Below are 27,262 nucleotides of genomic sequence, written 5' to 3'. Positions count from 1 at the left end.
TAGACAGAGAAACGTTGATTTCGTTAAGAGTTTCGAAAAAATAAAAAAATAAAATGGGAATGTTGCGACAGAACGATGATACGATTGCGATGGTGTTTAACCGCGTTAATTGCTATGTCAAAAGTATAATTGCAATTATTAGGGATATTATCCTTTAATTTTTCTTAATTTATGCCTTAGACTTTTTACGCGTCGTTCAAAATATTAAACTGAAAATTTGAGGTGATGTAAGATTCGATTTTTATGGGAAGATAACTGCATCGTCAAGATAGACTATTGCTAAACAAAACCTTGAACGGGTTTTATAGGGGAACCGATGGAAATTTCTGAAAAAAAAAAAAAATAAAATGTTGAAATCGATTTTAATATGCATAAAACTTATCATCAAAATACATCACGCTTTGTATGCATACCGAACTATAAATGCGTTCGTTTTTTTATGGTTAATTAATCATGCACTTTGCGAAGCACCGTGCTAGTAACCCACTTTTCATACCAATAAACGATTTCTTTGGTCCACTTTGAACAGAGATGGCCAAGTCCAGAACGGACTTCCCCTCCTCTTCCTGGCCATTCCCCTCGTATAGTTTCTGATCTGGGCATCGACCATCTTGGTACACGAGTCGGTAAATACGATTTCTTAAGTAAGTTTGGCGAGAAAGGAGAGCACAGGCAAAAATGGGCCTTCGATAGGAAAACGGACAATGACATTTCGGATAGTGGACATTATAATTCCGTCTTACCTTTGAATGAAAGTCGATACTGAAAGTGTACACGTTCATAAATATTCAGCGTTTCGATATGAATAATTTCGGTGTTTAGTTTAACCCCATTGTTCTCTAACAAATTGGTAAATTTGTATCTGTTATAATTGAGAGAGCTCCGAGTCCATTGGAAATTAATTAATATTTCGACATTAATGAACAGACATTTGATGCGTTGTAAATTAATATCTGCTTCGATGGAAATTACCGTACGCCGTACGGTTTGACTTCAATTTGACACGAGTTAATTATCATTTTGACGTAGATTGACAGATATTGGAGGAAAGGGATGAAATATATTTTTAATAAATTCAGGTGATAATTAGAGTAATCGTGTATGTGAAATTTCAAATGGAAACTGAGAATGAAAGGAAACTTATCTTTCAGGAAAATTACAATGGAGGAACGTGTATAAAAAATAAAACACATTTTATTGGAACTTTGCAATAAATGCTTTTAATAGATTTCGATCTGTTTTGTCCGCGCTATATAATATAATATATAATCAATTTTCACCTCGTAACCTTCGATAGTGCCGCGCTAGAATGACAGTGTCTGCGATAACAAGAATTACAATAATAATAATAATAATAATAATGATGACGATACTGATAATTAATAATAATAATAATAATAATAATAATAATAATAATAATAATAGTAATTCGAGTCGTTGACTGTAAAAGTGGCTCGATTGTATTGCTCCCCGAATTTCGAAGGCGTTTAGAGTACCGGAAGTACTCCGGCTAATTAGTCTGCAAATATTAGCTCTAAGCATTTTTTTCTAAATTCTCTCCCTTTCTCGCATTCATTCATTCGTTACATTCGATCATGAACAAAAGGATTCACTCTTCGAAACGTTTACGCCATTTTACAATCAATCTTTCAGTTTCTGCAACGTGTTTGAATAAAACAATTACGAATCTTGATCTTCGCTATTTCGCTCGCTATTTCGTTGGCTACCTTGAACCTGGCCTCGATATCTCAATTCGATGTCGTGTATCGAAATCAAAAGCAACGAACAATGGACAGCTAATTTTTATGGTGCTTTCTGGGATGACCCATTTCAAAGCTTTCTCAACGATAAAAAAATTAAGATAGTAATTTCAGTTAAATTACGGTTACTTTTTAATAACTGGTTAAAATTTCTTCAAACTTTAATTTAAAATGGACCATCCTCTGGACCAATGCATAGTTTACAAGATTAATGATTCTAGTTTATTAATTAAATAAACTCTGCTCTCCGTGTCTCCTCCTCTAACTTCCTTTTGAAAATCTACGCTAAGGACTAGGATAATAGGATAAATTGAACTACACGCAATCAACAAGCCCTCTCATCCTTCGAGTCGATCGCGTTTTCCTTTTTCTAAAGAAGGTTGAAATCTCTTCTTTTATCTGAAACTCACGTTCTGTGTTTCCCTAAGAATTCTAAACTCGTCTAGTTTAAACGTAAGGGATACGAAATCGTAGAAGCAAGATTCTTTCTGTTTTCTATGAAGAGATGGTGGCACGGTATTCACGAGAGAAAGAGGCTCTACGTATAGCAAATTCCTTTTTTCCTTTTTTCCTTTTATTTTCTCTTCGAATCTTAGAGCTTCTTTTTCTTTTTCTTTTTCTTTAAGATCGTTCATCGTAACGCGTGGTTATTACAATGTATAGGCTGTTTCGTAATAAATGGCGCAATACCATTTGATGTACATACGAAACAATCTGTATAGATCTAACTGCATAAATACTCTGTGTATCATTAATTCTACATAAAATGTACTCGCCGGATGTTGATCGTGACAGACGGAATCTTTTGCGAGCGACGATTATTTACGACATCTCGCCCGTGTTCGCTATAGAAAAGGGCGCTGAAAAATCCCTAGATTTAGAGTGCCAGGATGTCACGTGGCTTGAAAAACTCGCTAAGAAATTACGGCTTGGGTTGCATTGGCGAGATTGGATCACGATACTTAATAGCAAATAGTGTTTATGTATTATTTATAGTTACTTTGGTATAGTCATATCACACTAGAGACCGTGGTGTCTAAAGGGTATCGTCCTTTTCACATCCGCTTGGAGAGTTCCGCCTGCAGAACCCTGAAAATTAAAGAAAACGATCCAATGAACAATAATTGAAGGATGAGAGAGGAATTTTTGAAATAAAGATATTTACCTGTCATTGTTTAGCGGATTTGAACCTAGCCAGTTTCAATTGCACCGGATTTGAAACTTTCACGTGGACCGCGATATCTTCCACAGGAGCTTCGCGAACATCCGTTCCACCAACTGCTACCACTCGATCCCCTTTGCAAATCTTTCCACACTCCAAAGCGCTACCACCAGGTAGCTAAAAAGAGCGTATCGAATTTTCTTATAGCTGATTTTTTTTGTAAACCTTCGTAAGAATGCCACAAAGTATTACCAAGTCCGACACGTATGCTCCTTTTCCACTTTTATATCCTGTCAAACAGAGACCAGCTCCTTTACCAGACTTCTTTTGCAGCTCCACTTCTATTTCCTCTTCTGGTTTCTCTTGCCGATGCACGATCATCGTGATCTAGAAATTCAAATAGAACATTTTTATAGTAGTTAAAGCAGCATCCTACTGAATATTATTTAAGGAAAAGGATGCATACGGTTCCTGAGAGTTTCAAAACAGTAGCATGAGCTTTATCGTATTCGATCTCCTTGAAACTTTTGCTGCACATGTCCAGTATTTCATCTCCGGACTGTAATCGTCCATCTTTCCCCGCTGCTCCATCGGGAAACACTTCGAGGATGAACACTTTTTTCTAAAATGAAATCATAAAAATGCAAATCTTTTTCATAGCTCGCTTTTATAAAAAGGAATATTACCAATGGTGTGTCAGAACCACCAGTTATGGTGAATCCAATGCCTTTATCCTTCTCTTTCTGGAACTCTATCGTTGTGTCTTTTCCGGTTTCAATCTTGCAATCCTTTGGATCCTTTGGTGGTTCAGGTTCTTTTGGTTTTTCTGGCTCTTTGGGTGCTGGTGCTGATGCTGGAACACAGAGAAATTAATAAAAAGATTATATCATTTTTAAACGACGTTCAAATGATAATCGACGATAATATATTACTTACGTGCTTCCTCGGGAATGATGCCCTTTGCCCTGTCTTCCTCTTCTTTTGCTACTTTGCTTTGATTAGGATTGCATACTGTTAGAGTAACTACACCCTCTGCTTTCTTCAACAAACTCGTAGCCTTTGAATAAAGAAAGGTAATATTAATGTTGAACAATTAAAATTACAATTCCGTTCGTAAACTTTTAATATTAAATACTATTACGTACCTCGTCGTACGTCGAACCAAGTAGACAGTCCATATTAACAGCAAGTATCATATCACCAACTTGCAAGCCAGCCTGTAAAACGCAATAAAGAAGGAGAATGACACAGTTTTTCATTTTCAATGACACGGGAAATAAGTTTATCGGTATCTAACGATTAGCATTCGTGACACGTTTTAACTAGTGTGTTGTCTGATAAAGAAAGAATCACCTGTTCAGCAGCACTGCCTTCTTGTATATCGGAGATGAATATACCTTGGCCAACCTCAGCGTGTTTTCCTTCAATGATCATTATGCCCAGTCCATACTGACCCTACACATAGAAAGACCTACGTGTAGTAATCGTAAGGCTCGATCAGTATCCCTCTGTTTTTTGGGTAAAACTTGCCTTTTTCACCGGTATATTCCGCACACCTTTGTACTGGTTGAACGTGTTCTATAACAAGAAATAATATTCTTGTAAGAAACATCTTTACGATTGTTCATCTACGACGGGCTTACCTCTTCCAGCGATGGAGGAAATTGAACAATTGGCTTCACGGCGATATCGTCAAGGGCCGCGCTCCTCCTGCGATCACAGGGTTATACAATTTCAATTAATTTCATCAGAGGTGTCGAAATACACGAACAGAAACAGTATGACGTTACCGTAGAACGACAATTTTGAAGGTCGTACCAGCCATGCCTTTAATCATGGCGGATGCGTTCAAATGGCACCGTCCTTGTAATACGCGGCCATTTACCTAAAGATATTCAAACGTAATTAGCGTACATCAGAACAGATAAAAGTGAAGCAGAGATAGAAAGAAAGGAAAATAAATTGGAAAATACGCACCTCGAGTATTTCATCACCGACAACAAGCTCGCCCCCTTTGTGAGCTGAACCCCTTGGATTAAGGCCACAAATGAACACTGCCATCCGGTTTCGATCCTTGTGTCCTGCTAACGAAATACCCAAACCACGTCTGTCCTTTTCCACTTTGACCATCAACACTTTGTGCCCCATCGAATGGTATTTCTTTTGCACTTTCACTGTAACGAGAATCAATTAATTTTTAGTAGGATATTAATTTAATAATTTACGTACTGTGCGTATAACCGAACTCGTCTTCCTGTTCAGGATCCGCTTCGATTTCCGCTTTGCTACGCTTCACGTTCCCAGCACTTTTCCTCGAGATCTAGGAAAGAACGTTTTTCAAAAGATAAGAAAAGTTTCTCTTAAATTATTTTAGTACCTCCACGCCAGCCTTCGTGTAAACGTTTCCCTCGAGCTCGCGCGTGTCTTCTTCCGAGCTCTCATCCGAAGAATACTTCCGTCTTGGGGGTTCTTCCGGTTTCGAGACATGGTGGTCCTCCTTCTCTTCGCTCACTTCTCGTAAAATACCGGGGTTGGTAGGCGGTGACGGCGCCTTCTTTCGAATTGACTTTTTCATGGAGGATCTATACGATCGTTTATTTCAATTACTCGTATTTAAAGCTATTAATTAATTAATTAGCTAATTAATTTACCTTCGCGAACTGGATCCAGCGCCATCTGAGGCTCTTGTACTTTGCCTTCTGAAATCTGATCTCGAGCTACTTTGTTTATCTCCGTATTCGGAACCCTATCGCAATAAAATAATTATACATTTATAATAAATTATTCAAAATTTATGTATAATTATTTCAGTCAGTCCGTTGGGGTTAAACAGCATTGTAAGAAATGTTATAAAAATCAACACCTGTAAACCGATCGACAGCCTTCAAACATCTAAATGTTGCAACTTCCTTCGACACGTTTCGAACACGAGAAAACACGCGTTGATCGTTTTAGAATACATTTGTTGGCAGCCAGAACAAACTTAGATATTCGATCAATTGCCACCAGCATCGTTCTATATCGAATCGACGAGCAAAAATACGTCTTTTACGTATATTAATTCCGCGAAACGATCAGATTTTCTAAAATTGTTAACACAGTGCTCGCGTGTCGATATCTTAACTGTTCAATATCTTTTTTCGAAAAATTCTTTAGCGATTCAGTCTTTTTTATAAAAATGTTCGATCGTATTGCTCTTTGATAGATATAATAATTTAATAGCCTTGGAAATTTTCAAACAATATTGCTGTGATATTCCAAGCGTATTTTAACCCATCGCTAACGAAACGGACCGAAAACAGAATCATCCACTTTTCACGGGCTCTCCCGTCGCGTCGACCCGAAGTCATAACAATCGATTCCGTTGACCGAATTAATTTACATCGAACACAATCGAACACGTCCGATTCCCGCGCTTTTCCTCGCACCTCGGTATCGAACAAACTTCCCTCTTTTCCTTTCGCCTATTTTCTCTCCCAGCCATTAGCTAATTGCACCGTTCGATTCAATTACTGCTCGATTGTTGCTCTATTCGGTTGAAATTTTCAATTCAATTGTGACAAGAATGGAGTGGTATTCTTGAGAATTATTTATAAATATAAAAAAAGAACGACCCACCTGTGTCGCTTCCGGCGTGGTGGATCTGACAGGAGACGTTCTCTGTCCAAAAGATCCCGTGGGTGCTCCGGATCGGCTCCTACCGCTGTGTTTCCTTGTCAATCTTCCTGCCTCGTCCACCTGGCCATCCGTGTCGTTCTCGTTGTTCTGCAAACACAATCGATCCACTTAAATATCCTTCGACGGAGCGAAAAGCGTAAATGAGCGGATCACTCGCTAGAGAACTTTCAATAGATCCCAGGTGCTATTTCGGAGCCACGTGTGGCGAAGCGGAACTTCCGGAATCCGTTCGTTTAGCGATGGCCATTTCATTCTCTTTGTCACGTAGATTTACGAGCAATTTGATCATTGGAACATTTCAAACATTCCGAAATGTCTAATTTGAAAAATGCTAATTGACTCGTCACTATTTCCTATTGAGTGTCTATTAAAAAAAGCACAATCAATAGGAGTTCGATCGTCGTCGTCGTCGAAGCGAGTGATACGCTCTTAGAAATGTGATTAATAAGTGTACGAGACTTGCATTGAATTGCTTCGACTGATCAATAGACTTTTCAGACCACATTCGTTTCACCGACACGAATCTTCATCGATTATCTATTTATTTTCACGATCTATTAATACAACTTTATTTTAATTGATCATTCGAGGCAAGTTCCATTTCACTGACTGGGCTCAAGGATCTGTGAATCGCTTAAATAAGACGTTGATTAAAAATTAAGGGTCTACCTACGAATAGAGGAATTTACTTATGTTCAAATAAAAAGTCAGTATAAAACGAGTTGATAAATCACCGAAATTATAACAAAGTACACCATATACGTTTAATAAATCACACACACGAGTCCATTGCTTTTCGTGGCCAAAATATTGTGACTGTAAATTTGACTGTTTAAAACATTGTAGACCGAAATTATAGTTATGATAAACAAATGGTCCGGTTTAGAGAACATAGATCGCGTGTTTAATAAAACTGGTCTGTTCGAGGAGGACAGAGTTTGCAAGCTGTAATAATAAATCTTGCGAAAAGTAGAGCAACCAGAAATAAGAGACACGTATCCTACTTTTTCTTTCTTTCATTTTTATTGAGTTGCTATAACTCAAGTTTAAAACATAAAATTGTCTTCTTGAGTAATTAGGGAATTAAAGAACTATTTTTCCCCTTTGATTCCAGAGAATTTTGCTTATAAAACTCTCAAAATGAAAAACAGAAAAGAAAAACACGTGTCTCTTACTTTATTCAGTTGTGTATACAAATCCTCCAAATGTTCTCCAAAATCCTTCAGCACTATCAAAAGAACCAAGAACCTTCTTCAGAAGTAAACCAACAAAAATCACTCATCCAAAATGAAGAGAGAGAGAGAGAGAGAGAGAGAGAGGAAAAAAAAGAAAGCAGGTTCTCCAAAATTAATTGGACGAAGAGAAAATTGGTAGTGTGCGTGTATGTGTGGTTGTAGGAGGTAACGTACTACGAATGAGACGAATTTACGTCCAAAGAGACGATGCATCGCGACGGTATCGAGGGAAGCAACGTCTACCAGCCGGTTTCGTGTATGAAACTGCGCCCGTCGATATAACACGAGCGAGAGAGAAGGTGGACGACGTTGATCAGAGGGGGTTGGTGCAGCTGGAAGGGGTGTCGATGGCCCATGGTGTCGGTGATGGACGTTGCAACGACGTAATCCACACTTTCCGACAAACCGCAGCATCCCCGACTCATTGCCGATCGCGAACCATCCCCCTTCTATCCTGCTACCAACTCTCTCTCCTCCTTCCAACCAACCCCATTCTGCATCCTCTTTATTCTATACCCTCTCGATCCTTCAGTCGCGTCCAATTTTCACAACGATTCACTCTATATTCTCAGAATTTCATTTTCATTCCGATACGGAGAGAAAAATCAGAGAGATGCTTCGTTCGCGTCGAAGGGTGAGTTTTGTTTCAGAATGTTTAATCTTTTGAAAAATAAATATTACCCGCGAAACACCCTTCTATCGAGGAAACAAAAGTAACACGCAAGGTGTTAAATCATCCCCTAGCAAGCCTCCAATCAACACGCAACCCGGTTGAAACCCGAAACCGATGAAAACAAAAGCATTTCCACCGATTCCTGTTCCTGGTACACCCTTTCTTCGCTCTGATTTGCATGATTCTCGTTCTGTACCGCCTTTCACGCCGTTTCTATCCCCTTCGCACCCCACATGCCCCCGGCTTTATTGGAAAGTTCGACCTCGATGCACCGTACACTGGATGTTCCGATAATGGCTGTACCCACGTGTCTCTTTTTTTGTCGTTGGTCCCGTTATGTCTGTCACCAGCTTTCTCACCCTCGTACACCCTTCTCCCTCGTCTCTTTAATTTCATATGGATTCGATGGAGTCCTTGTTAAAATTCGAGAGGAAAGTGGAATTTTTGGCGGGAAATAGTGACATTTCTTTGGAAAATTCTATACTGTCGTCGAGGATTGTATTCGATATTGAAACTTATGAAGGATTCTAGTAGCTTATCTGACGTTTGGAAATCCGGCTTTCTACGGATGTTTCACCATGAAAATTGTGTACAAGCGTTATCCAACAAACATTAGAAGTTGTTTGTATAGGATAAGTTCAACTGGTGATGAGAAAGCCACGAACTGATCGATACCTAAGATGATTCTGGCTTGATTACTCTTTTTCAATCTATAATTTCCTTTGATAAATCATTTGAAAGTTGTTGAAAGTTGTTGCACCAAAAAAAAAAACTTCTCGTTCGAAAAAACAAGAGATGGAATTAACGCCAGTCGTGAATTTTACACGCGTCAGTCTGTGTATATCGCAGCTGTTCCGTACCAGATTACAACTAGAAACATGACACAAAACTGGTTGCAATTCGCTACACCTACGACGGTCTCGTGTTAGAGTAAAAACATTTACAATTTTCTAACATGAAATTCAGTTAGTACTCTTTAGAAATCCAATTTGTCAATTTAGGTATCTCTGAAAAGAAATTATTCATATATCTTTGCAATTAAAAGGTGCAAAAAGCAGAGATCTCGTTGCAAATAAAAGGTGCATTAACATTTTTTTGTGCTTGAAATATTTAACAATCATGAAACCAAGAAAATACCGTGGAAATAATTAAACAACGAACGAGATGAAAGCGTTTAAAGGTGCAGGATAACAAGGTTAGAGTTAAATTGATAGAATGTGCTGCACGAAACTCTCGCCTAGTTAAACGAATGAAAAAAAGAAGGAAACAGATAGGAGTTGGAAATTGGAAAAATATTAGATTCTTGTAGTTTTGTTTCTATTTGCGGTTAATAAAATAAAAAATGAATAGGGCATTAATTGCGAAGCGTGTGCATTAAATCTTTGAAAGTTTGGGAAAGTGAAAAGGTATTCCTGGTCGTGGCGAGGTCTCACCAGGTGCACCAAAGACTGGACGAGAAGACGAACAGGATTTCCGGCTGCTTGTATCACCTCGACTGCGCGTTCATGCGTACTATGTCGCAGGTCCACGCCATCGACCTCTATTATTCGATCACCGATCTAGAATAACGTATCATTTGTTAATAACAAATTGTCTGCAAAAGTTATTAATAGGTATTTATTTTTTTCCCCGGGATGATGGATCGTCGACGTAACAATTAAAATTTCATTTTCATTTTCCAAACTTCGACGCTTTGACATTTTGTAAAATTTATTACTTTTACAACCTAATAAGAATACTTATACCTTCAATTCACCGGTTCTTCCCGCCGGACTGTTCGGTATTACGTTCTTAATGAATATCCCAGATATGTTTTGTGATTTACTAGAGCTGCCATTGTGCAGGTCGACCTGAAACACATTTCAACCAGCCTCGAACAAAGTTGAACAATCAAAATTACATTCTACTTAACGAATACAATGGAAATACAAAGGTTGTATTTGCTGTACAATTCTCTTTGATAAAATGACCATGAACGTGACGATCTTTGACCTTTGTGTTATAGGTGTAAAGTCTGTTCTTTGTAACACATTCTTCGAAGCATATACCATCTTACTAACGTTCTACTTGGAAGAAAAAAAAATAAATTTTTGTAGGCCAGTGGCCTGTGCACGTTTATTCTCTAAAATTATCCAGAAGGTGTAATTGATATTACGTAATACCAGTTCTCTGGTTATATTGATCTTTCAAGAAGAATTTTCAAACTACTTGCTGGAAATAGATAAAAATATCTTGTTGTTTTATAATAAAAAAATTCATTGTCATCGTCTTCAGCTTCTTTGAAGAAATATTGTATATAATATTTTAAGTTCCTGTCACTTGAAAATAATTAAAGTTTGTTACGTTAGACACTTAGCTAGACGTCTCGAAGGCAATCGCAACGTTAATGCACTTACACTTACAGTGCTGTAGTACTTGCTTGTAATTAACAAGCAATGCCATCGACGTGGTGCCATTAGTAGCTCGGTACACGACATCGTTAGCCGAGCAATTAATGAAACCAGAAGGAGAGTATGTTTGATGTCGTACCAGCGAAGAATGGCATTAAAAACATTTTCGAAAAATCAGATAAAATCGCACCCCAAGTGTTTCTAGAATTTTCATAAAGTTTACTTGAAAAAAGTGGAACAAGGTACTTACGATTAGACTTCTATAAAAAGATAGAAAATCTTGGAAAACTCGTATAAAGAAATCAGAATCCATTGCAAGGGCTTAGTTAACCCAGAAACTCTCCCTACACGTCCGAAAGCCAAACACGTCTACGCCCACGCGCTCCACCACGAACTTTTATTTTTAACCGTGCAACACCACGTACCTTTCCACCAACGATGCTCAGCCCGAGGCTGGTTTTCGGCTCCCTGAAGATCTCCACCAGCCTCTCTGGACCCCAATGTTTCGACCAGCTAACGTTCCCCTCGTGATCCCTCTGTGTCACCGTCATATCGAGCCGTTCCTCGACAAACACCACAGCCGAGAACTTGCAGGGTGATCCAGAACTCGAAGAGGCCGAACTCTCGGCCTTCTGGCTCGGAAGCACTGGCCGCGCAGTGTAGTCGTCTTCGAGTTGATCAGCTTCTAGAAGCTCGTCATCGCTGCACTGGATAGCTTTCGACTCCTGGTAGGTCTGTACCTCGACCTCTTTTCGCGGACTTGGAAGAGTTTTCTCTCGATCGACGCTGTCTTTGTCAGGGCTAGAAAAGTCCTTAGGGATGCACTGGATGCTCTTGGACTCCTTCTCCGATTTCGACGGACTGTCGAATGAGTCGTCGAGGTCTGGGGTCTTGGAAAGACTGCCTAACTCGTCCAGGCAACACTGGACGCTTTTACTCTCGCCCTGGGTCTGGGTCTGTACCTCTCTTCTAGGGCTCTGGTAGTATCCTCTGACCACGTGCAGTGGACTGTCCTTGGATACTTCCGAAGGACTTATCCTACTCTGTTCGGGGCTACACTGGGTACTTTTAGTCTCTTGCTCGGTCTGGGTCTCGGCGTCGAGCTTCTCCTTGGGCGAATACTGGGTCTCCTTGAAGCTACGCTCCGCTTCCTCGAGCCTTTTTTCCAACTGACCAGGCCAACTGTCCGGTACGGTCCTGAGCAACTCCTCCACCGAACTGGAGAGCTGCACTCCGTGCAACAGACGATCCGATTGACTCTCTAGCGTTTGACTTTGATACTCGAGGGAATGCTCCTTGCTGATTAGCCTGTCTTCTTCGGGTTTGAACGAAGATTCCTCCGGAGGATGCTTCTGTTGATACGGGATTCTCTCATAATCTCCTACCTCTCCTTTATCTTCAGCTTCCCGGTCCTTCGAAGGAAGCTCGACTTGCTGGTCCGCTAGCCTCGGGCTAGCCTCCTCTGGCCTTCGATAGAAACAGGAAATGCGAGTCAGAATAAGAAGAGTAATGAGGAAAAAGAGATTGAATGGTGGCGACTAATGAAGCGAACTCTCCTCAGGCTCGTAATGAGCGGCGCGGAGGGCTTCTCCCTCGATCTAGAAGAATCCGCTAAAGCAGCGAATGCAAGGGTCTTCCGTGGTGACCCATTAATTCTGGCGATCGCTCGGTTTACTTCTTTTTTTTTTTTTTTTTCTGATTAACGCCGTGCTGCGGTTATTCGATTGCTCGATGATGAGCTCGTCGAATGGCAAAAAATTTCCTAATATTCTAAGATTCTAAAATCCTAATTACTCCAAAATTTTTGATACTTGAACTTGCTCGATTATATCGCGAATTGGCGACAAAAGAAGCCAATTTCGCTCTAATTTTCCATTGCAAAGGCTTTCTACGACTTCGAACAAGTCGATTCACACGAATAACACTGCTTAATCTCCGGCGAATGTGTACCGGTTACGTTCCCTCCGTGTGTAATTCTTATATAATGGAGTTTTAATGCGCTCTAACAATCACATTATTGTCAGTTTTGTCGTAGGAATTTTTGCCCATACATTTTCCCGAACGATAAACAGAAGAATCTCAGGCTATTTTTTTAACCATATACATACCTGCCAATTCTTCAACCGGGAAATTGTGAAAAATCAATGGTTAAATGGCACATTTTAATACATACTCTTTAGCAAGCTATTTTTCATTCAGAAGATTAAACGCGAATTGAAGTTTTTTTTTAATGTGACGTGAATATGTAAGTCAATCAAATGGTCGTGTTTGAATACACGGTGGAATTAGCTTTTCTAAGAGAACGTATATTTTATGCCTGAAGTTTATGATATAAGTGCTTTATTTATAGTAATGGTATCACGAGGTTCCTCTTGGATAAATTTTTAACATTTTACGGCATATTCCTCCTCGTTTCTCGATTTCTTTCCAAGAAGAATGATTCTAATTTTTACAAACCTCCAGTTTCAAAAATAAATGATGAAAGTTCTTAAAAAATCTATAGATTATTTATCAGTTGGTTAATAAAATAATAAGGAGGTATGTTTTTGACGAAATCTGTCCGAATATGATTTCTATCAAATATTATTCACGATGGACACTATGTTTGATCTCGCGGGAAGATGTTTGTTTTTCGACGAATTAAAAGCATGTCTCGAGTCGAGATTCGAGATTCCCCGATGATCGATTTATCGATGACGATTAGTCATCGTCAAAAAATACCGCGATCGATACCTATACGAAACCGGGGAAATTATAATCGCACGCTAAATCAGATTATTTTCCTTTCGCGTTTGAATTGCTTTCTCAAAGCAACGAAATATAATGTGCGATAAAACAGAAAATACTAATGATTCTAGCGGAACACGTGAAATTTGCCAATATTAAATTATCAAGTCTCTTGAATAATACCCCAAATCGCATCAACACTCGAACAACTCACGTGTTTCAAATTTTAAGCCAATCACACTGCGCAACTATATTTCAGGATTCTTTCCGTATTCCTCTCATTTTTCGAATAATTTAGGATTCTACTTGGTAATCAATAATCAATAAAATTGATTAATTAGTAAAATTGTTTCGACTTCAGTACACAACAGGAACATTTTAATTCTCCGCTCTTTAATCAAAGAGTTAATTGTTAAACATTCACTACGAATCACTGCAATTCAACGACAAATAAATAAATAAATCAATCAATCAATAAACAAAACAAAAAAAATAAAAAAATAAAAAAATGCTGAAGAAGAGCTACCTCTGTCACGTTGCACAACGAAGCCAAGGTGTTCACTGTCGTGTCTCTGGCCGGCCGTGCGTCACTGCAAACTGGCTTACTCTGATCTAATAAACAACACAGTCCGCTCCGCGTGTAGACGAAACGTGGCTCGTGCACGCGCATTCACACACTGGCAACCACAAATGCATATACATATAACAAACGCACACTGATTGCAACGTGTTACACGTTGTATATCGCGATGAAGAACATCAGGCTAGGCGGTCCGAATCACGACTAATCGCGAGCAACCACCTCGAGGAGTACTCCCCTACGAGTGCATACACAGACAGAAAGATTTCCCCGTTTCTGTGCGCGCGAATCCACGCGAGTTCGAGTTAGGAAAGCTTTGCAAAACTGCGTGGGAGCAAGTACCGACCGACCAGCTTCGTTGCGGCAAAGCTTTTTCTCCTTCTTTCCTTCGATCACTCTGCTCGTCTTCGTTTAACTGCTGATGCTCTCTATAGAGCGTTTCAGTGATAGGGTTGTTGATTTCTCTTGAGAAGGCATTCAATCGCAACATATTTTACAGCTAGGACAGATCAGGGAGATCATTAATCTGAGTGGAGGTGACTTCGATCGAAATTTCGAAATGTAGGGAATGATTTTTTGAAAAATCCTATAGAAACGCGTCTTTGTTCCTTTGACTGCCTTTAGCTATAACGTTTCTCTGTCTGTTTCGATGGTATTCGTAGTCTTTCTTTTTCTCTTCTTTTCGCCATCGTTCTGCGGTTCGTACCACCTCGTCCTTATCTTTTATCGTCTCGTCTACCGAGCTCGTCTATTGCCCGATGGCTGCATTTTTCTATATTTATATTCCGTGCTTGGTTTCCGGTTTACTGCAGCGACGCTATCTATTTCCTTTAACCCACTTTCCTGCCATCTACTACCTCGCCCGATCCGTCTTCTTTTCACCTGCTTCCGAGCTCCGTGTTTTCTTTGCCTTTTATTCTTACTTCTTTCGTTTGAATCTCTTTTCTCGAGTGTTTCGTGAAAGATTGGCGAAGATGTATCGCGGTCAGATTTAAGAGACCTGATTTTTTTCGTACAGTTAAAAGTAGACTGATTTTATATTGAAGAATTTCTTTTTAGCAAATTAAAGGATTATTATTTATGGGGAATTCCAAAGATGAGTCGAACACCCATCTTACGAAGAAACGCGGTCTACCGCAGATAAATGAAGGATAATCAGTGTTTCCTGATACGAGCAAAATCGTATAAGTAGTCCAGCAATAATTTCCTGAATAAAGAGAAATACAATGTTACGAGAATCACTGATTCTAAAACATCCACCGGTCTAAGAAAGATTTCCTTAACCCATAAAGTTCGGCATAAAACAAACAGCGTGTAAAGTACGTCGGAAATAATGCTAGAAATCGTAAAATTCGTTCTTTAACTCGATAGCTTTCGACATTTAAAGAGAAGAAGGTTCGAAAGGGTAGGATTGAAGATAGAAGGGGAAAGAGGTTCGAGACGTTTAATGTCAAGAAGAAAAACGATTGATTAGCGGGGCCTATTTTAGTTCCCCCTCGCGATCGAACGGTAAAAAGACGAAAGGGGTGGTGGTTATCGAATTTTCGGGTCGCGAAACACTGTATGGTATTCCAGTCGACCTACATTTCCAACCAATTGTGCGCGTTTCTCGGGGTTTCGACGAACGATCGTGTAATCCAGACGGTAAGCTGCATAGGAAATAACAATGTCCATTAATCGACATTCGAAGCCTTTTTCCAGATTATTTAGATCAATGTGGCTGTACGCGAAAAGGCAATCTATTAATTCGTATCTTGCTTTCAAAAATTAATATTTCCCTTTGCATTAAAAATACGTGCGATTTCATTAGCAACCGCTTACCTTTTAGTTTGCTGTTCTCCAGCCACGCTGTCCTCTCTTCCCTCCGTCAGTTTCTTCCTTCTCTGAATGGCGGCATTTTCCAAAAGGATCGTCAGTTGCGGTTCGTCGGGTTGAGCCAAACTCCCGATCTTAAATCCATCTCGTTCCTTCGGCTTCGCCTGTGCCCTCAGTGCAGCCCTCTTAGAGCCCTCGCTTCCTGTCCTGCTCAACCTCCGCTCCTTCCTCTCTTCATCAACAGAGTTCTCCGTCTCGTCGTTAACGTCCGTGACTTTGGACAAATCCAGCAGGATCTCAGTCTTGATATTTCTCACCGACACTTTGTTGTCTTCGTTCTTATCAGTTTCCACTAAGGTATTCTCGGACGTGGACTTAGCCAGGCTGACCAACTGCAAATGGGACATGTTCACAGTTTCCGGTGAAGGTACCCGGCCACTTTTCACTCTGACAGAGTCAGGAACAGTGGCCACTTCCGGTGGCGAGTGAATTTCGATCCTAGTCTGAGGCTCGTCTACTCTGTTGGCCACTGCTTCTTCCGCAGTGATGATTCTCGCCTTCACCAGCTGCACTTCCGGCAATACCCCAGACACCTGTTCGCTCACATCCTCAAAGAAGATCTCCTCCACGTTTTCTTGTATTCTGACCTCCTTTTTAGCGTCGTCCAAAAGAGATTCCCTGGAAGATTCCCTGGAGAAGATGGCTGGTTTCTTGCGCATTGAACTCTTTCGTTTGACCGGTGCTGTTTCTGTCTCTGGACTAGTTACCAAGGTCTTTGTGTCCTCTGTACCACCTACAGGTTTGTCCAAAGCTGTCCTACTTGGAATTGTTGGAGTAGCTACAGGTTTTTCAGATTCGATGGAGGATGGTGTCTTCGCAGGTTCGTCAGGAGTCTTTAACCTCTGAATTCCATCTTCGCTCAGTTTCTTGGATAATTCTTCCGATGGTTGCACTTGACTAGGTGTTTCTTCGGGTTCTTTTAAAGTGGATGGACGTTGTAGGGTCTCGCGTGGGGTGACTTCCGGCACAGTGCCTGGAGCTGAATCGGAATAGCAAAGGACACTGTGCTTCGTCAGGAACTCCGTCACCCTGTCGATACACTCCTGCTCCCTGAGGCTCTTCCTCTCCTCCCTAGATCTAGTTACGACCTCTTCAACCTCCCACCTCTTCCTGGAATCCTCTGGTTCCGCTCTACCATCCGGCGACTCGACAGCTTCTTCGGTCTTCCTTCTAAAAGATCTCCTCTCGCGATCCGTGTCTTTCTTCTTGAAGATCTTCTTCCTCGCGCCTTTGTCAGCCAGGTCCGACTTGTTCAAGGTCTCCCTGGACGTCGACATCCGATCTTCGGAGTCCATGCGTCTCAAACTTCTTCTTCGTTCAGCGACAGAACGTTGATCGGTTGGTTTGGGCAATTGAGTTACTGTTTCAGGCACTTTTTCCTTTGACGATTCAGTTTCTTCCTTTAATTTCACCTTCGGAGCCACGTCCTGACTGTATTTCATGGCCAACTTCCGACTTGGCGGCGTGGCACCACTCTCCAGTATGATCACGTCCTTTTCGTGGAGAGGACTGGTGGCCTGGAACTCGTGAACCTCCACTTCCACGGTTTTCGATGATTTCAGACCGTGAAGTGATTTTGGGGGACGCTTGGTCGGACTGCAGGTTGGTGTATGCGGAGATGCGTCCTTCCAATGCTCGTCTTCTTCCTCGCTTTCCGGTTTGTCCATCGACAGTTCTGTTACTCCTGAACAATGGAATTAAATAATGTGGTGTTTGCTAAAGGAAATAGGAAGACGACCCTAGATACCTGATCTTGAAGAGAGGAAATCTTCGAGCTCGGCTGCATGATCGGTAGTTTCGCTTTCGTTGGGGAAGCTTTTGCTGCGCCTTACGGGACAAATCGGTGGCACCCTCTGCCGTCGGATCGGCCATCGGGACATAAAAGAACCGAGAAAAATGAAACGATTAACATCATTGACGATTATAATTGTCTAGCGGTCCTCGATCGCGATACAGGGAGGGAGAAATCGCGAAAAATCGGGGTACAAAAGCGCTACTCTCAAGACGATACAGTAGCTAGCCTCGAAATTTAATAATATATTCAGGTAAGACGATAGAATCGGGGGTGTGAAGATACCGCCAACGATTAACGATTAGAAATAGTTGGAAGCAAAATTTTCATATGGGTAATTAATTCAATCATTGGCAGCATCTTTGTTCAAAAGCGGAAAATACGCACTCAACGAGCAGTAAAACTGGAAATTATGGTACAAAAATAGTTCCAAGTATTTACGCAGAGAGTTAGACTGAAGCAACAAGTTGAAAACATTTATAGAAAAATTTTTTCCTAACTACTATTTACATCGCTATTTGTACTACACCCATTTTATCCCTTCATTTTTTTATTTCCTGCGAATGGGCTAATTTACTCTTATCATCTAGCGTGTATCGATAAGGCGATAAAGTGAACAAATACATTAGTGCTTTGGATAATTGGCACTACTCTTATCAGACACGCTGCAACTCGGTGCAACCTGTCCTCTTATTTAACTAAAGCTACTTCACGTATTTTTTCATTTATTTTACTATGCTGTCAAAATTAGATCCAAAATTTTCGTGTTTCCCCAATCAATTAAAAAACTATCGTTTAAGAATACAAACACCTTAGGACACCAAGAGGGAGATACAAGATTTCGAAAGCAATTCTATGTACACGTACAAACTGTACAGATGTATTTTCAACCCTTCGATACCAAAAATTAATTTTTCCAAAATCAAACACTTGTAAATTGGTATATTAGAGGTGAACAAAGGGTTGAAGAAAGAGTATCAGCGAGAAGAGAGCAGGTTCAAAGGGATATTGCCTACTTAAACAGTCTTATCTCTTAACAATGCTTCGATCTTGGTCTCTTTGTCCCCATGGAAGCCGACATCCCCTCGGATAAAAACGAAAAAAGAACAGCATTTTCATTAGACGAAGAGTATCACGAGTCAAACAAGACTTCTTCTTTTATTCTCACCTTTTTCATCGAATAGCCACATTCCTGTTCAGTTTCGACGAGTTAATTCATATAGGACTAGTACGATAGATTGGCATAGCAACTTTCAATTTACAGTTGTCTTTTTTTTTCCTTCGAAAAATCCTTTAAAACTTACCTATTGATTATAAAATTCGAATCGAAAAATTTTTCATAAATTATAGAGTATTCTAACAAACGTGAAAATATAATAATTCCACGCTGTTTTAAAACGATAACATATTAAATTGGGGGAATTAATTGAAGGGTATTTGTACGAAGAACACGTGTTTTAGGCAAAAGAAAAACACCCATGTATAATGTTACATCATGATTGGTCATTGCTCTCGGATATGAATTATCATTGTTATTATTAAAACGGTCATAAACGAGCACATTGTATATAGATAATATATGACTGTGTGTATGTATATTGTATATAGATATAGATAATCTCTTAATTAATTCTGTTCGTTCGTTCTTTGGTCGGTTAACTGCGGCAAATTGTGATCGAACTTGCTTCCGGTCTGGACGTTTAAGCATTGCCCTGAAAATGAAAAATGAAATAGCCGAATTAGTAGCGGGAACGCGCGACAACAAATCTTAAACAATTGACAACAATTCAAGCAATAGAAAGAAAAAAAAAGAAAAAAAAAAGAAATCGCGACGCGAGCATTCCCTCCTAATGCGAACTCTTTGAATACCGAATATAGTATAGGATAATTTCGAAAAATTTGGAACATTCTCATGTTTTTTTTTTTTCTTAGACTGTTTGAACGATAATGAAGTATGAAGATGACCGGTGTGTTCGTAATTAATTAATTAGAATCGCGTGCCTTCGAGACTCCGCTTTAAACGCATCGCATTACGCACGTATAGTCGGTGGAAACAATGTAGTCGGTGGAAAATATCCCAGAAACTGATAAATGTAGAGGTTGTTTAAAAAATGAAATATACACTGTAAATATTGGAAATTCTTCAAAGTTTTACAGTAACACTGTAAAAAGGTCACTGTAAAATTTCGTAAGTTCCTCGAAACAAAGTACATACACCTTCATTGGTAATTTTCATTTCCCCTGAACAATGTGATCGTTAACTGCAGCCACTGTATAGAAAATCACGATTCATACTCTCACAAGTAACGAACCACTATCGCCATCCTAATTGATCAGAGACACGTAATAATAAAAATTTCACGATCGCGTAACTACATCGTTTCCACCAACTATACGCACTCGCGAACTCGCGGTAGAAGAAAGAAAAGGAGGTCTGCAGGAGAATCGACTGTAATGTTACGTAAGAAAATGGGCAGGTATCCAGCTAGGAATCGAGTTAAGGCTTTTCTACGTTTGCTCGTTGGACGACTAGTCGAGAAGAGTAATACCACGGTATAATTCGTATACACTACAGTGTCCTCGTGTTTGGTAGTAACAGTGGTGATAAACGTATTGATCCTCAGACGCGAGAACAGCCTTTTGATAATAGTGAAGAAAGGTGCCAGTAAGTAGTAGACGGTAGCGATGGGATTTCACCCTTGTTCGCTATTACAACGAACTTATTTCTAGACACATTAATTTCAGAGCTTTAAAATATTAAAAAAGGCAATCAATCCCATCGCTAATAGACAATAGTGGAATTCTAGTAGTATAACACTACGATAGGTGAAAGGGTAGTATTCTAGACGGGAAAAAAGAGAAATACAGGTACAATAGGGGTGGATAATCAAGAGAGACAAAGAGAGACATCATGGACGAATAAATCGTTCGATGGTTGTTTCTACTTGCCATTGTCTTTTTTTTGCCTTTTAATTCAATTACTATCGGTTGTTCGCTTTTTTTTTTCTTTTCTTTTCAAGACCTCGAAGGGCTTCTCGCTACACGAGTTATCGCTATTTTTTCTTTCTTTCTTATTTTTATGGCTTTATAAAATAAAACAAAAAAATCAAATTTTAACATTCTTCCCTTCTCTCTTTTCATCTTCGCAAATGTAAGATACACAGTAAAGGAAAACAAGAATAGGAAAAAACTAAAAATTTCTAAAACAAAGATAGGTAAATTAAGTGCCTCTGTAAGTGGCACGTCTTGCCAGCTATAGAAGCAATACTATACTACGTAGAGTAAAATATTTAAATGATAAATAAATCCTACGATTAAGCGTTAAAGAGGTAGAAATGATAGCCACCTAAAGAGGCATAACTATGTTACGATTCCGACTACAGGTGTGACTGTGTGTTATGTTTTCTGTGAGTCGAACGAGGCTAAGTTTGCACAGGATAATGAAAGAAGAATAATTCGTTCTGTTCAGCTACTCTACCAGGCAACTTTCATTCACTATTACAATCGTGTTTGATTCGGTACTTACTTATCACTCCCGATGGTTGCTCGTTTTTAATTCATCCGCGATAATAGCACAATTTAGATTTCACACGACTCTATCTTCACAGAGGGGTTGTTAGGAAAAAATTCCAGTTTTACAGCCCTACTTCACGCGTACATTTCTTTTCTCTTTTAATGACACAAAGATTTATGTTGTATTTCCCACCCTTCTCTATCCCTGCCTACCACATTGACGAGCTACAAAATTATCAATATCCACAGAGATCTGATAAAATGAGACAAAAGCGAAGTATCAAAGTCACTGGCCGTTAAAGTGTTAAGTTTCTAACTTGGTATTCCGAGTTCTGTACCACAGAGTAAGGGTCTTCCTTTCAGCGATCGATAACTCGGACCTTCAAGTGAACTTGTAACACGAACAATTCTTCTTCCCTTCAAATTTTTGTCTCAAGTCAAAGATCAATGCTCGTTGATTGAATAATTCACGCGAGCAATCGTGGCAGTCGTATAATTTTCAGTAATTTGACGAAACTTAAATTTACAACGCAGGTCGCTGATCACCCTTATGATAGTTTTCTATTTATTCTCCTTAAAAATTCATAATAATATTAACTCAAAAAAACAACACAAATAAGAACTAAAAAAAGAGGTGAACGTAATAAGACTATAAAAATAAAAAGTAAAGAAAAGATAATAAGGAAGGGAAACGAGGGTTCTGATGGATGATAAACAAAAAAGAAAAATAACAACCTGTACGGCACCCTATTTATTATCTATTATTCATACACGCTGTAAAAGTTTCATCAATCAGCTTATCAATTATGTTTTCACACGCAAAAAAAATATCGTAATTGCCGCAGTAAATGTTGTATAAAGATCAACTGTCTACAACACGCTAAAATATATCTATCGAAGACAATAAAATTAGGTAATAATTTTTGTGCTGGTCAGCAACAAGCAGTCTTATATCGTCCTTTAAAAAGAGAAAAAGAAGTCAGTTTTACGGTCTTAATCGAAATGCTACAAATACCCACTTTGTACAGTGGTTAGATTGTATCATAATGTTGGAAAAAATAATGAATTATTTTACAAAATCATGATCTCTTTTACCACTGTATAAATTCAATAATTATAGCATCGATTAAGAAGATTTTGTGCCGTAATTGTATATCAAACTTCGTAAACGCCGCAAGCTGAACGGTAGCCTGTGAACCGATCGAAACAGAAATCTAACAATAGGGACTTTAACGAAAAATTAACTTATCCCAATGATAATATATCAAATGATGACAAATTCAACTCCTCTGGTTCCTTTAAAGTTTAAAATAACAAAACTATTTTCTAATAAAACTATACTTGAGCGTTTTTCTATCACTAAAAATATATTCTAAGTAAGTACTTGCTCAGTATCGTTAATACATACTTGATGAGTTAAATTAAGTACTCTTTGAAACATTAAAAACTGATTAACACGTTCAATGCAACGTACTACATGAAATGCTGAAATTGAAATACTGTAATTGCTCCAACTCCATTGGGTAATTAACTGCAAATTTACGAGACCTAGTTCTCTCATAAAAGAAGATAAATTAAAAAGATTCTTTTAAATGAAATAGTATCCTTGGTCCATCTGAATACACAGCACAGAACGTGTTAAGAATCAATAACGAATGTAAAACTCGCGAGAAAATGGTCCTAAAAAGTTCATTGACCCTCCAGGAACCTTCGAACCTTCTTCTTTGATCCCAAATTAACGCGAGAAAGTAAGAAGACGAAAGAAAACCGAGAGAAGCTAGGAGAAAAATGCGATCGATCGATCGTACGAACGTCTAGCCACGATTACAGTCGATCGTCTCGAAGACACGCGAATCGCGAGGAAGCGAGAGTCCATTGAAACAGAGGCTGAATAATTGTTTCGAAGAGAATGAAAGAAGCCCAGTTAGAAACTCTCTGATTTGACAAGATTGTGCTGATGTTTTAATCCCTCGATCAAATCCATATGATGAGGAGGTTCGGTCACGTTCACTTTACGCTCCCTGAAATATTCTCGCCTCTGTTTATGGCTATCCATAATCGAACACGCGGCCGTCTCGTTATCCCTATCGACGCTCGGTTCGATCTGATCCTCCTGATCGCTCACCTGGACAATACTGTCTGGGATGGGCAACGGCTTGGCCACACCGATGCGAACGGTGCCCTTTGGTGCACCCTTCAACGCTTGCACCGCTTGATCGAGCGTCGCATTCTCCAGGGCTATGTCGTTCACGAACAGAAGCCGATCGCCAGGTATTAATTGCCCGTCCACCTGAGCCACGCCTCCAGGCACCAGCGATCTTATTACTATCACAGTTTCGTTGGGGTTCATTGGATCCTGGAACACCAAACGGATAAACTTGATTAACTTAATTGTTTCCTACCTGGAGGCTACAGCACACTTTCCTCGGATCTTTAATAGATTGTAGATTCTCATAAGTTTAAGGAGGAATACCTGATAATCCAATATCGAGAACCCAAGGCCCCGTTCTCCCTTTACCAGTTCAATGATCTGTGGTTCGGAACTCCACATCGCGAGGCCGGTCAACGGTTCCAAGGAACGCGATTTCATCTTGTTCAAACTAGCATCCGTAACCGTGGCTGTAGTCGTTGTTGATGCTAAGGAACCATCGGATTTGGCTTTAACCAAACGATCCATCGTTGGTAAAAGATTTTGCAGGGATCCCCCAAGAATGCTCTGTAAAACAAATTTTGCAAGCACAGCAGTTACGACTGTTGTAGACAGTATCGATGCCTGGTACCCTTTAATTCATTTCTAGAGTACCTACTCTAGTTTGGAATGCAGCCTGGTGTTGAGCAGTGTCGATGGGGCACAAAGGATCCTGCGAGGCGATGTTCCTCCCACAAACCATTCGAACATGAATAGGTAATTCTTTGAGCACGCTAACTACTTCCATATGATTGATGCCTAGCAACCGATATCCATTCACCTTTAAAAAATAAAATAGAAAACAAACACTTTTTATACCTTGTTTTCTAGCCTGGCTTCTAAATCTCACAAAGAGTCGTGATTCTTGTCTAATTAAGAAAGTTAAGCTATATTAGGCACCGTTATCGTTTGCTCGAATGCTTATGGAGGACGTACAGCAGCGTTATCCTTATTAAGCTTCTCATTCATTTCTCTGTACCGTAGACTAAAGCTCTATTAATGGACTACATTAATTTAGAAATTCCTTTTGCAATTTCCATTCATGAAATTTACATAGAATAGTAGGTATAAAATTTGCATAATACATAATTCCTACTTGAATAATATTTTTCAAAAAAGTGGAGCAGTGAAAAACATAGAAGCAACTAGAAATTAGCATTCTAATTAAAATTATAATGTAAATAAGTAGAGGATAGAAGACAAAGTCATTGATCGATGAAGTAAGCCAACACCGAAGTTTGTGTTGGCACAGGATGAATATCGTGCTGAGGGCGTTAATTAACACGGAAAATTAATGTTTGAAGTAGTTCCTGTACTAGATAAGTAAAGTGATACATTACCTCGAGCAATTCGTCCCCGGAACGTAGTGTTCCATTCTGGCCCACGGGTCCTTCCGGAAGGATCGATCTTATGTAATGATGAGGTCTCACTTCCTGCCCGTTCTCCACGTCGACTGTACCTTCTAAACTTATTCCAAGACCGCTACCTTCTGTGAATTTTTTCAACTGTGCTACCTGTTCAGGATAGACAATGAACATTTTTGTTAGAAACTAAATTAGGGTCTTCCTGGATTTTCTCTAGGTTCTTCCAAGATTAAGTGGAGGACTTTTCCCCTTTACATACCACGATCTCTATATCTGGACCGACGATTTTCTGCCATTTGGCCTTAATAGCAGCTCGAATTTGGGGTGTAAGCTCACTAGATGGGTCGCTCAATAAAGCTTCCACGTTGGCCGCATCGTCCAGTTCCTCTGAGACTCTTTCGCGTTCGCCTCCTTCCTGCAAAACCGCACTGTCCACAGTCGTATGCGATTCTCCTTCCGGTTCTATTTCAGTGGTTGTTTCTCCGTCCTGTAACAGAATAATTAAAGACGCAACGTGTGAATAATTATACGTGGCGGACATTAAACTGTAAACGAATGAATTAGTAAAGAGGATAAGGACAAGTTGAAGTTAATTTCTTATTCTTACAGCGCTAATGGGGAAACTTGGTAGGCTCGTAATAGAGGGGGAACTTGGTTGAGGTGGTCTCAGTTCACTGGCCGCGATTGCTTGTTGAAGCTGTTCGTATTTTGGTCCACGTAGATATCTCTCCAGGCATAAAACTACTGTTTGCCCGGTGCGTCTTAACACCTCTACAGCTTCGTGATTCGAGTAACCCTGTAATGAATGGCCATCCACCTCGACTATCCTGTCGTTTATTTGGATCTTGTTGCTCAAGTCCGCCGCGCTACCCTCGCTGATGCTCTTCACGAAAATACCAGACAGTTCCTCTGTGAAAACACCATGGAATCTTGTAGAGCTGTTAGAACTGGAAACCTAATTTACTCGATGGGTTTACCTTTCTCGCATACGTATCCAGCAATAGTGATCCCAAGACCGTAAATGTCCTTTTTAAGCTCAACGGTGAAACGTTCCATTTCTGGCAGTGAATTAACGTCGATGGTGTCCATGGTGAGGACCGGAAGTTCCGGAATCTGCACCGGAACCGTCGGTATCACTGGCATCGCTCCAATTGGCATTGGATTGCGTACTACGTCCATGATGAGACCTGGTCTTGCCTACGAATCGAAAATTACAACTTAAATGCAATTCGCATCTGGCGAAATGCCCTTCTATTACTGATAATACCGATATGAATTTAAATTTATCTTTCAAAACTAATACGATTGTTTTTCTGTTTCAGGATCAATCATATCGGCAATACTCACGTGCATTTCAACGTCGGATTCCTGAGAGTACATGTAGCCGTTGTCGTAGGTGGCATCACCCTGGACGTGGCGCATGTTGTACGTCTCCGGCACGCTGTGCACCAAGTGGCGATCCAGCTCATCGGGGTCACCCAGAATCTTCGTTGGTACGATCGGAGCGTGGCTGCCGAGTGCCTGAAATGCAACATTCCATTAAAATCCGATTAGAATCTGGAGTCCGAAGCTATGAGTAATAGGTGGAACCCAATTAAAGAAAGAGGAAAAGAAGAAATTCCTATGGACAAAGGGTATTGTCTATATTTTTTTACAGTCAGTTTCGTTTGAAATATTAGATAGTAGACAAAGTAGGTGAAAAAACGGTAATTTGAAAGTGTTCGCTAGTTAATAATGCATCCGGAAGTTATGGAGCGTCCAATTATAAAAGCAGTTACCGGGCAAACGGTCCGAGTTCCGATAATTTAATGAAAACGCTCTGCTGCCCATTTAATTAACGCGAGTTTCGATCAAGCTATTTCATTAGACTTCGAAAAGTAAGAAAGGCGAGGAGAGGGAGATGAGGATTCCGTTCTTTTTTATCTTAATCGAATGGCATTGTTTATCTCCAAATTGTTTCGTGAACTTTTCAAGGGGAAAACATCCATCGAATTAGAATTTCAATCTTTCATTTTTATTTTTTTTTTTTTATTAAATGGGGATGGAATACCTGGTAGTCCGGCGAGGTGGGCTCCACAGGTCGCGCGACAACAAGGCGTACATGTGTGCCGGATTGTCGCAAAACCGCCGCGACCTGTTCGCTTCCCATTCCCCGCAGATTGACATCTCCGATTTGCAATATATGGTCCCCGCTCTGTAGCCGATTATCCTGCAAATCGCACCACCAATCGACGTCTATTAATTCACGGATTCATCGCGAAACCAGAGAGAACATTTGCGCTTCATTCATTTCCTCTGTCTCTTGAATTTTGCAAATGGAAATTT

General features: G+C 39.9%; 1 protein-coding gene across 2 annotated transcripts in view; it reads right to left on the bottom strand.

Annotated features, from left to right (window-relative positions):
• Positions 1-1,184: 1,184 nt before the first annotated feature.
• Positions 1,185-27,262, bottom strand: part of LOC117606284 (multiple PDZ domain protein) — a 41,890-nt gene continuing 15,812 nt past the window's right edge. Inside the window, exons 9-38 of one of the 2 annotated variants that reach the window (XM_034328581.2) lie at positions 26,988-27,146; positions 26,285-26,458; positions 25,915-26,134; positions 25,545-25,846; positions 25,197-25,424; positions 24,914-25,087; positions 24,193-24,354; positions 23,859-24,101; positions 23,511-23,741; positions 17,828-17,933; positions 16,027-17,764; positions 11,324-12,365; positions 10,254-10,358; positions 9,942-10,067; positions 6,541-6,687; positions 5,574-5,668; positions 5,300-5,504; positions 5,152-5,242; positions 4,900-5,096; positions 4,713-4,807; positions 4,566-4,632; positions 4,453-4,500; positions 4,276-4,377; positions 4,068-4,139; positions 3,859-3,979; positions 3,609-3,775; positions 3,389-3,544; positions 3,175-3,309; positions 2,926-3,099; positions 1,185-2,849 (exon numbers count right to left, since the gene is read on the bottom strand). In XM_034328581.2, coding sequence (XP_034184472.2) covers positions 2,929-3,099; positions 3,175-3,309; positions 3,389-3,544; positions 3,609-3,775; positions 3,859-3,979; positions 4,068-4,139; positions 4,276-4,377; positions 4,453-4,500; positions 4,566-4,632; positions 4,713-4,807; positions 4,900-5,096; positions 5,152-5,242; positions 5,300-5,504; positions 5,574-5,668; positions 6,541-6,687; positions 9,942-10,067; positions 10,254-10,358; positions 11,324-12,365; positions 16,027-17,764; positions 17,828-17,933; positions 23,511-23,741; positions 23,859-24,101; positions 24,193-24,354; positions 24,914-25,087; positions 25,197-25,424; positions 25,545-25,846; positions 25,915-26,134; positions 26,285-26,458; positions 26,988-27,146 — 6,879 coding nt within the window. In that variant the 3' untranslated portion in view covers positions 1,185-2,849; positions 2,926-2,928. The remainder of the gene's footprint in view (positions 2,850-2,925; positions 3,100-3,174; positions 3,310-3,388; positions 3,545-3,608; positions 3,776-3,858; positions 3,980-4,067; positions 4,140-4,275; positions 4,378-4,452; positions 4,501-4,565; positions 4,633-4,712; positions 4,808-4,899; positions 5,097-5,151; positions 5,243-5,299; positions 5,505-5,573; positions 5,669-6,540; positions 6,688-9,941; positions 10,068-10,253; positions 10,359-11,323; positions 12,366-16,026; positions 17,765-17,827; positions 17,934-23,510; positions 23,742-23,858; positions 24,102-24,192; positions 24,355-24,913; positions 25,088-25,196; positions 25,425-25,544; positions 25,847-25,914; positions 26,135-26,284; positions 26,459-26,987; positions 27,147-27,262) is intronic. The other variant, XM_076693385.1, reaches the window with a different exon arrangement.

The sequence above is a fragment of the Osmia lignaria genome, chromosome 1 (genome assembly GCF_051020975.1).
Source record: "Osmia lignaria lignaria isolate PbOS001 chromosome 1, iyOsmLign1, whole genome shotgun sequence".
NCBI classification, from domain to species: domain Eukaryota; kingdom Metazoa; phylum Arthropoda; class Insecta; order Hymenoptera; family Megachilidae; genus Osmia; species Osmia lignaria.
Note: the sequence above shows the minus strand (reverse complement) of the source record. Positions and strands in the feature narration are given on the sequence as shown.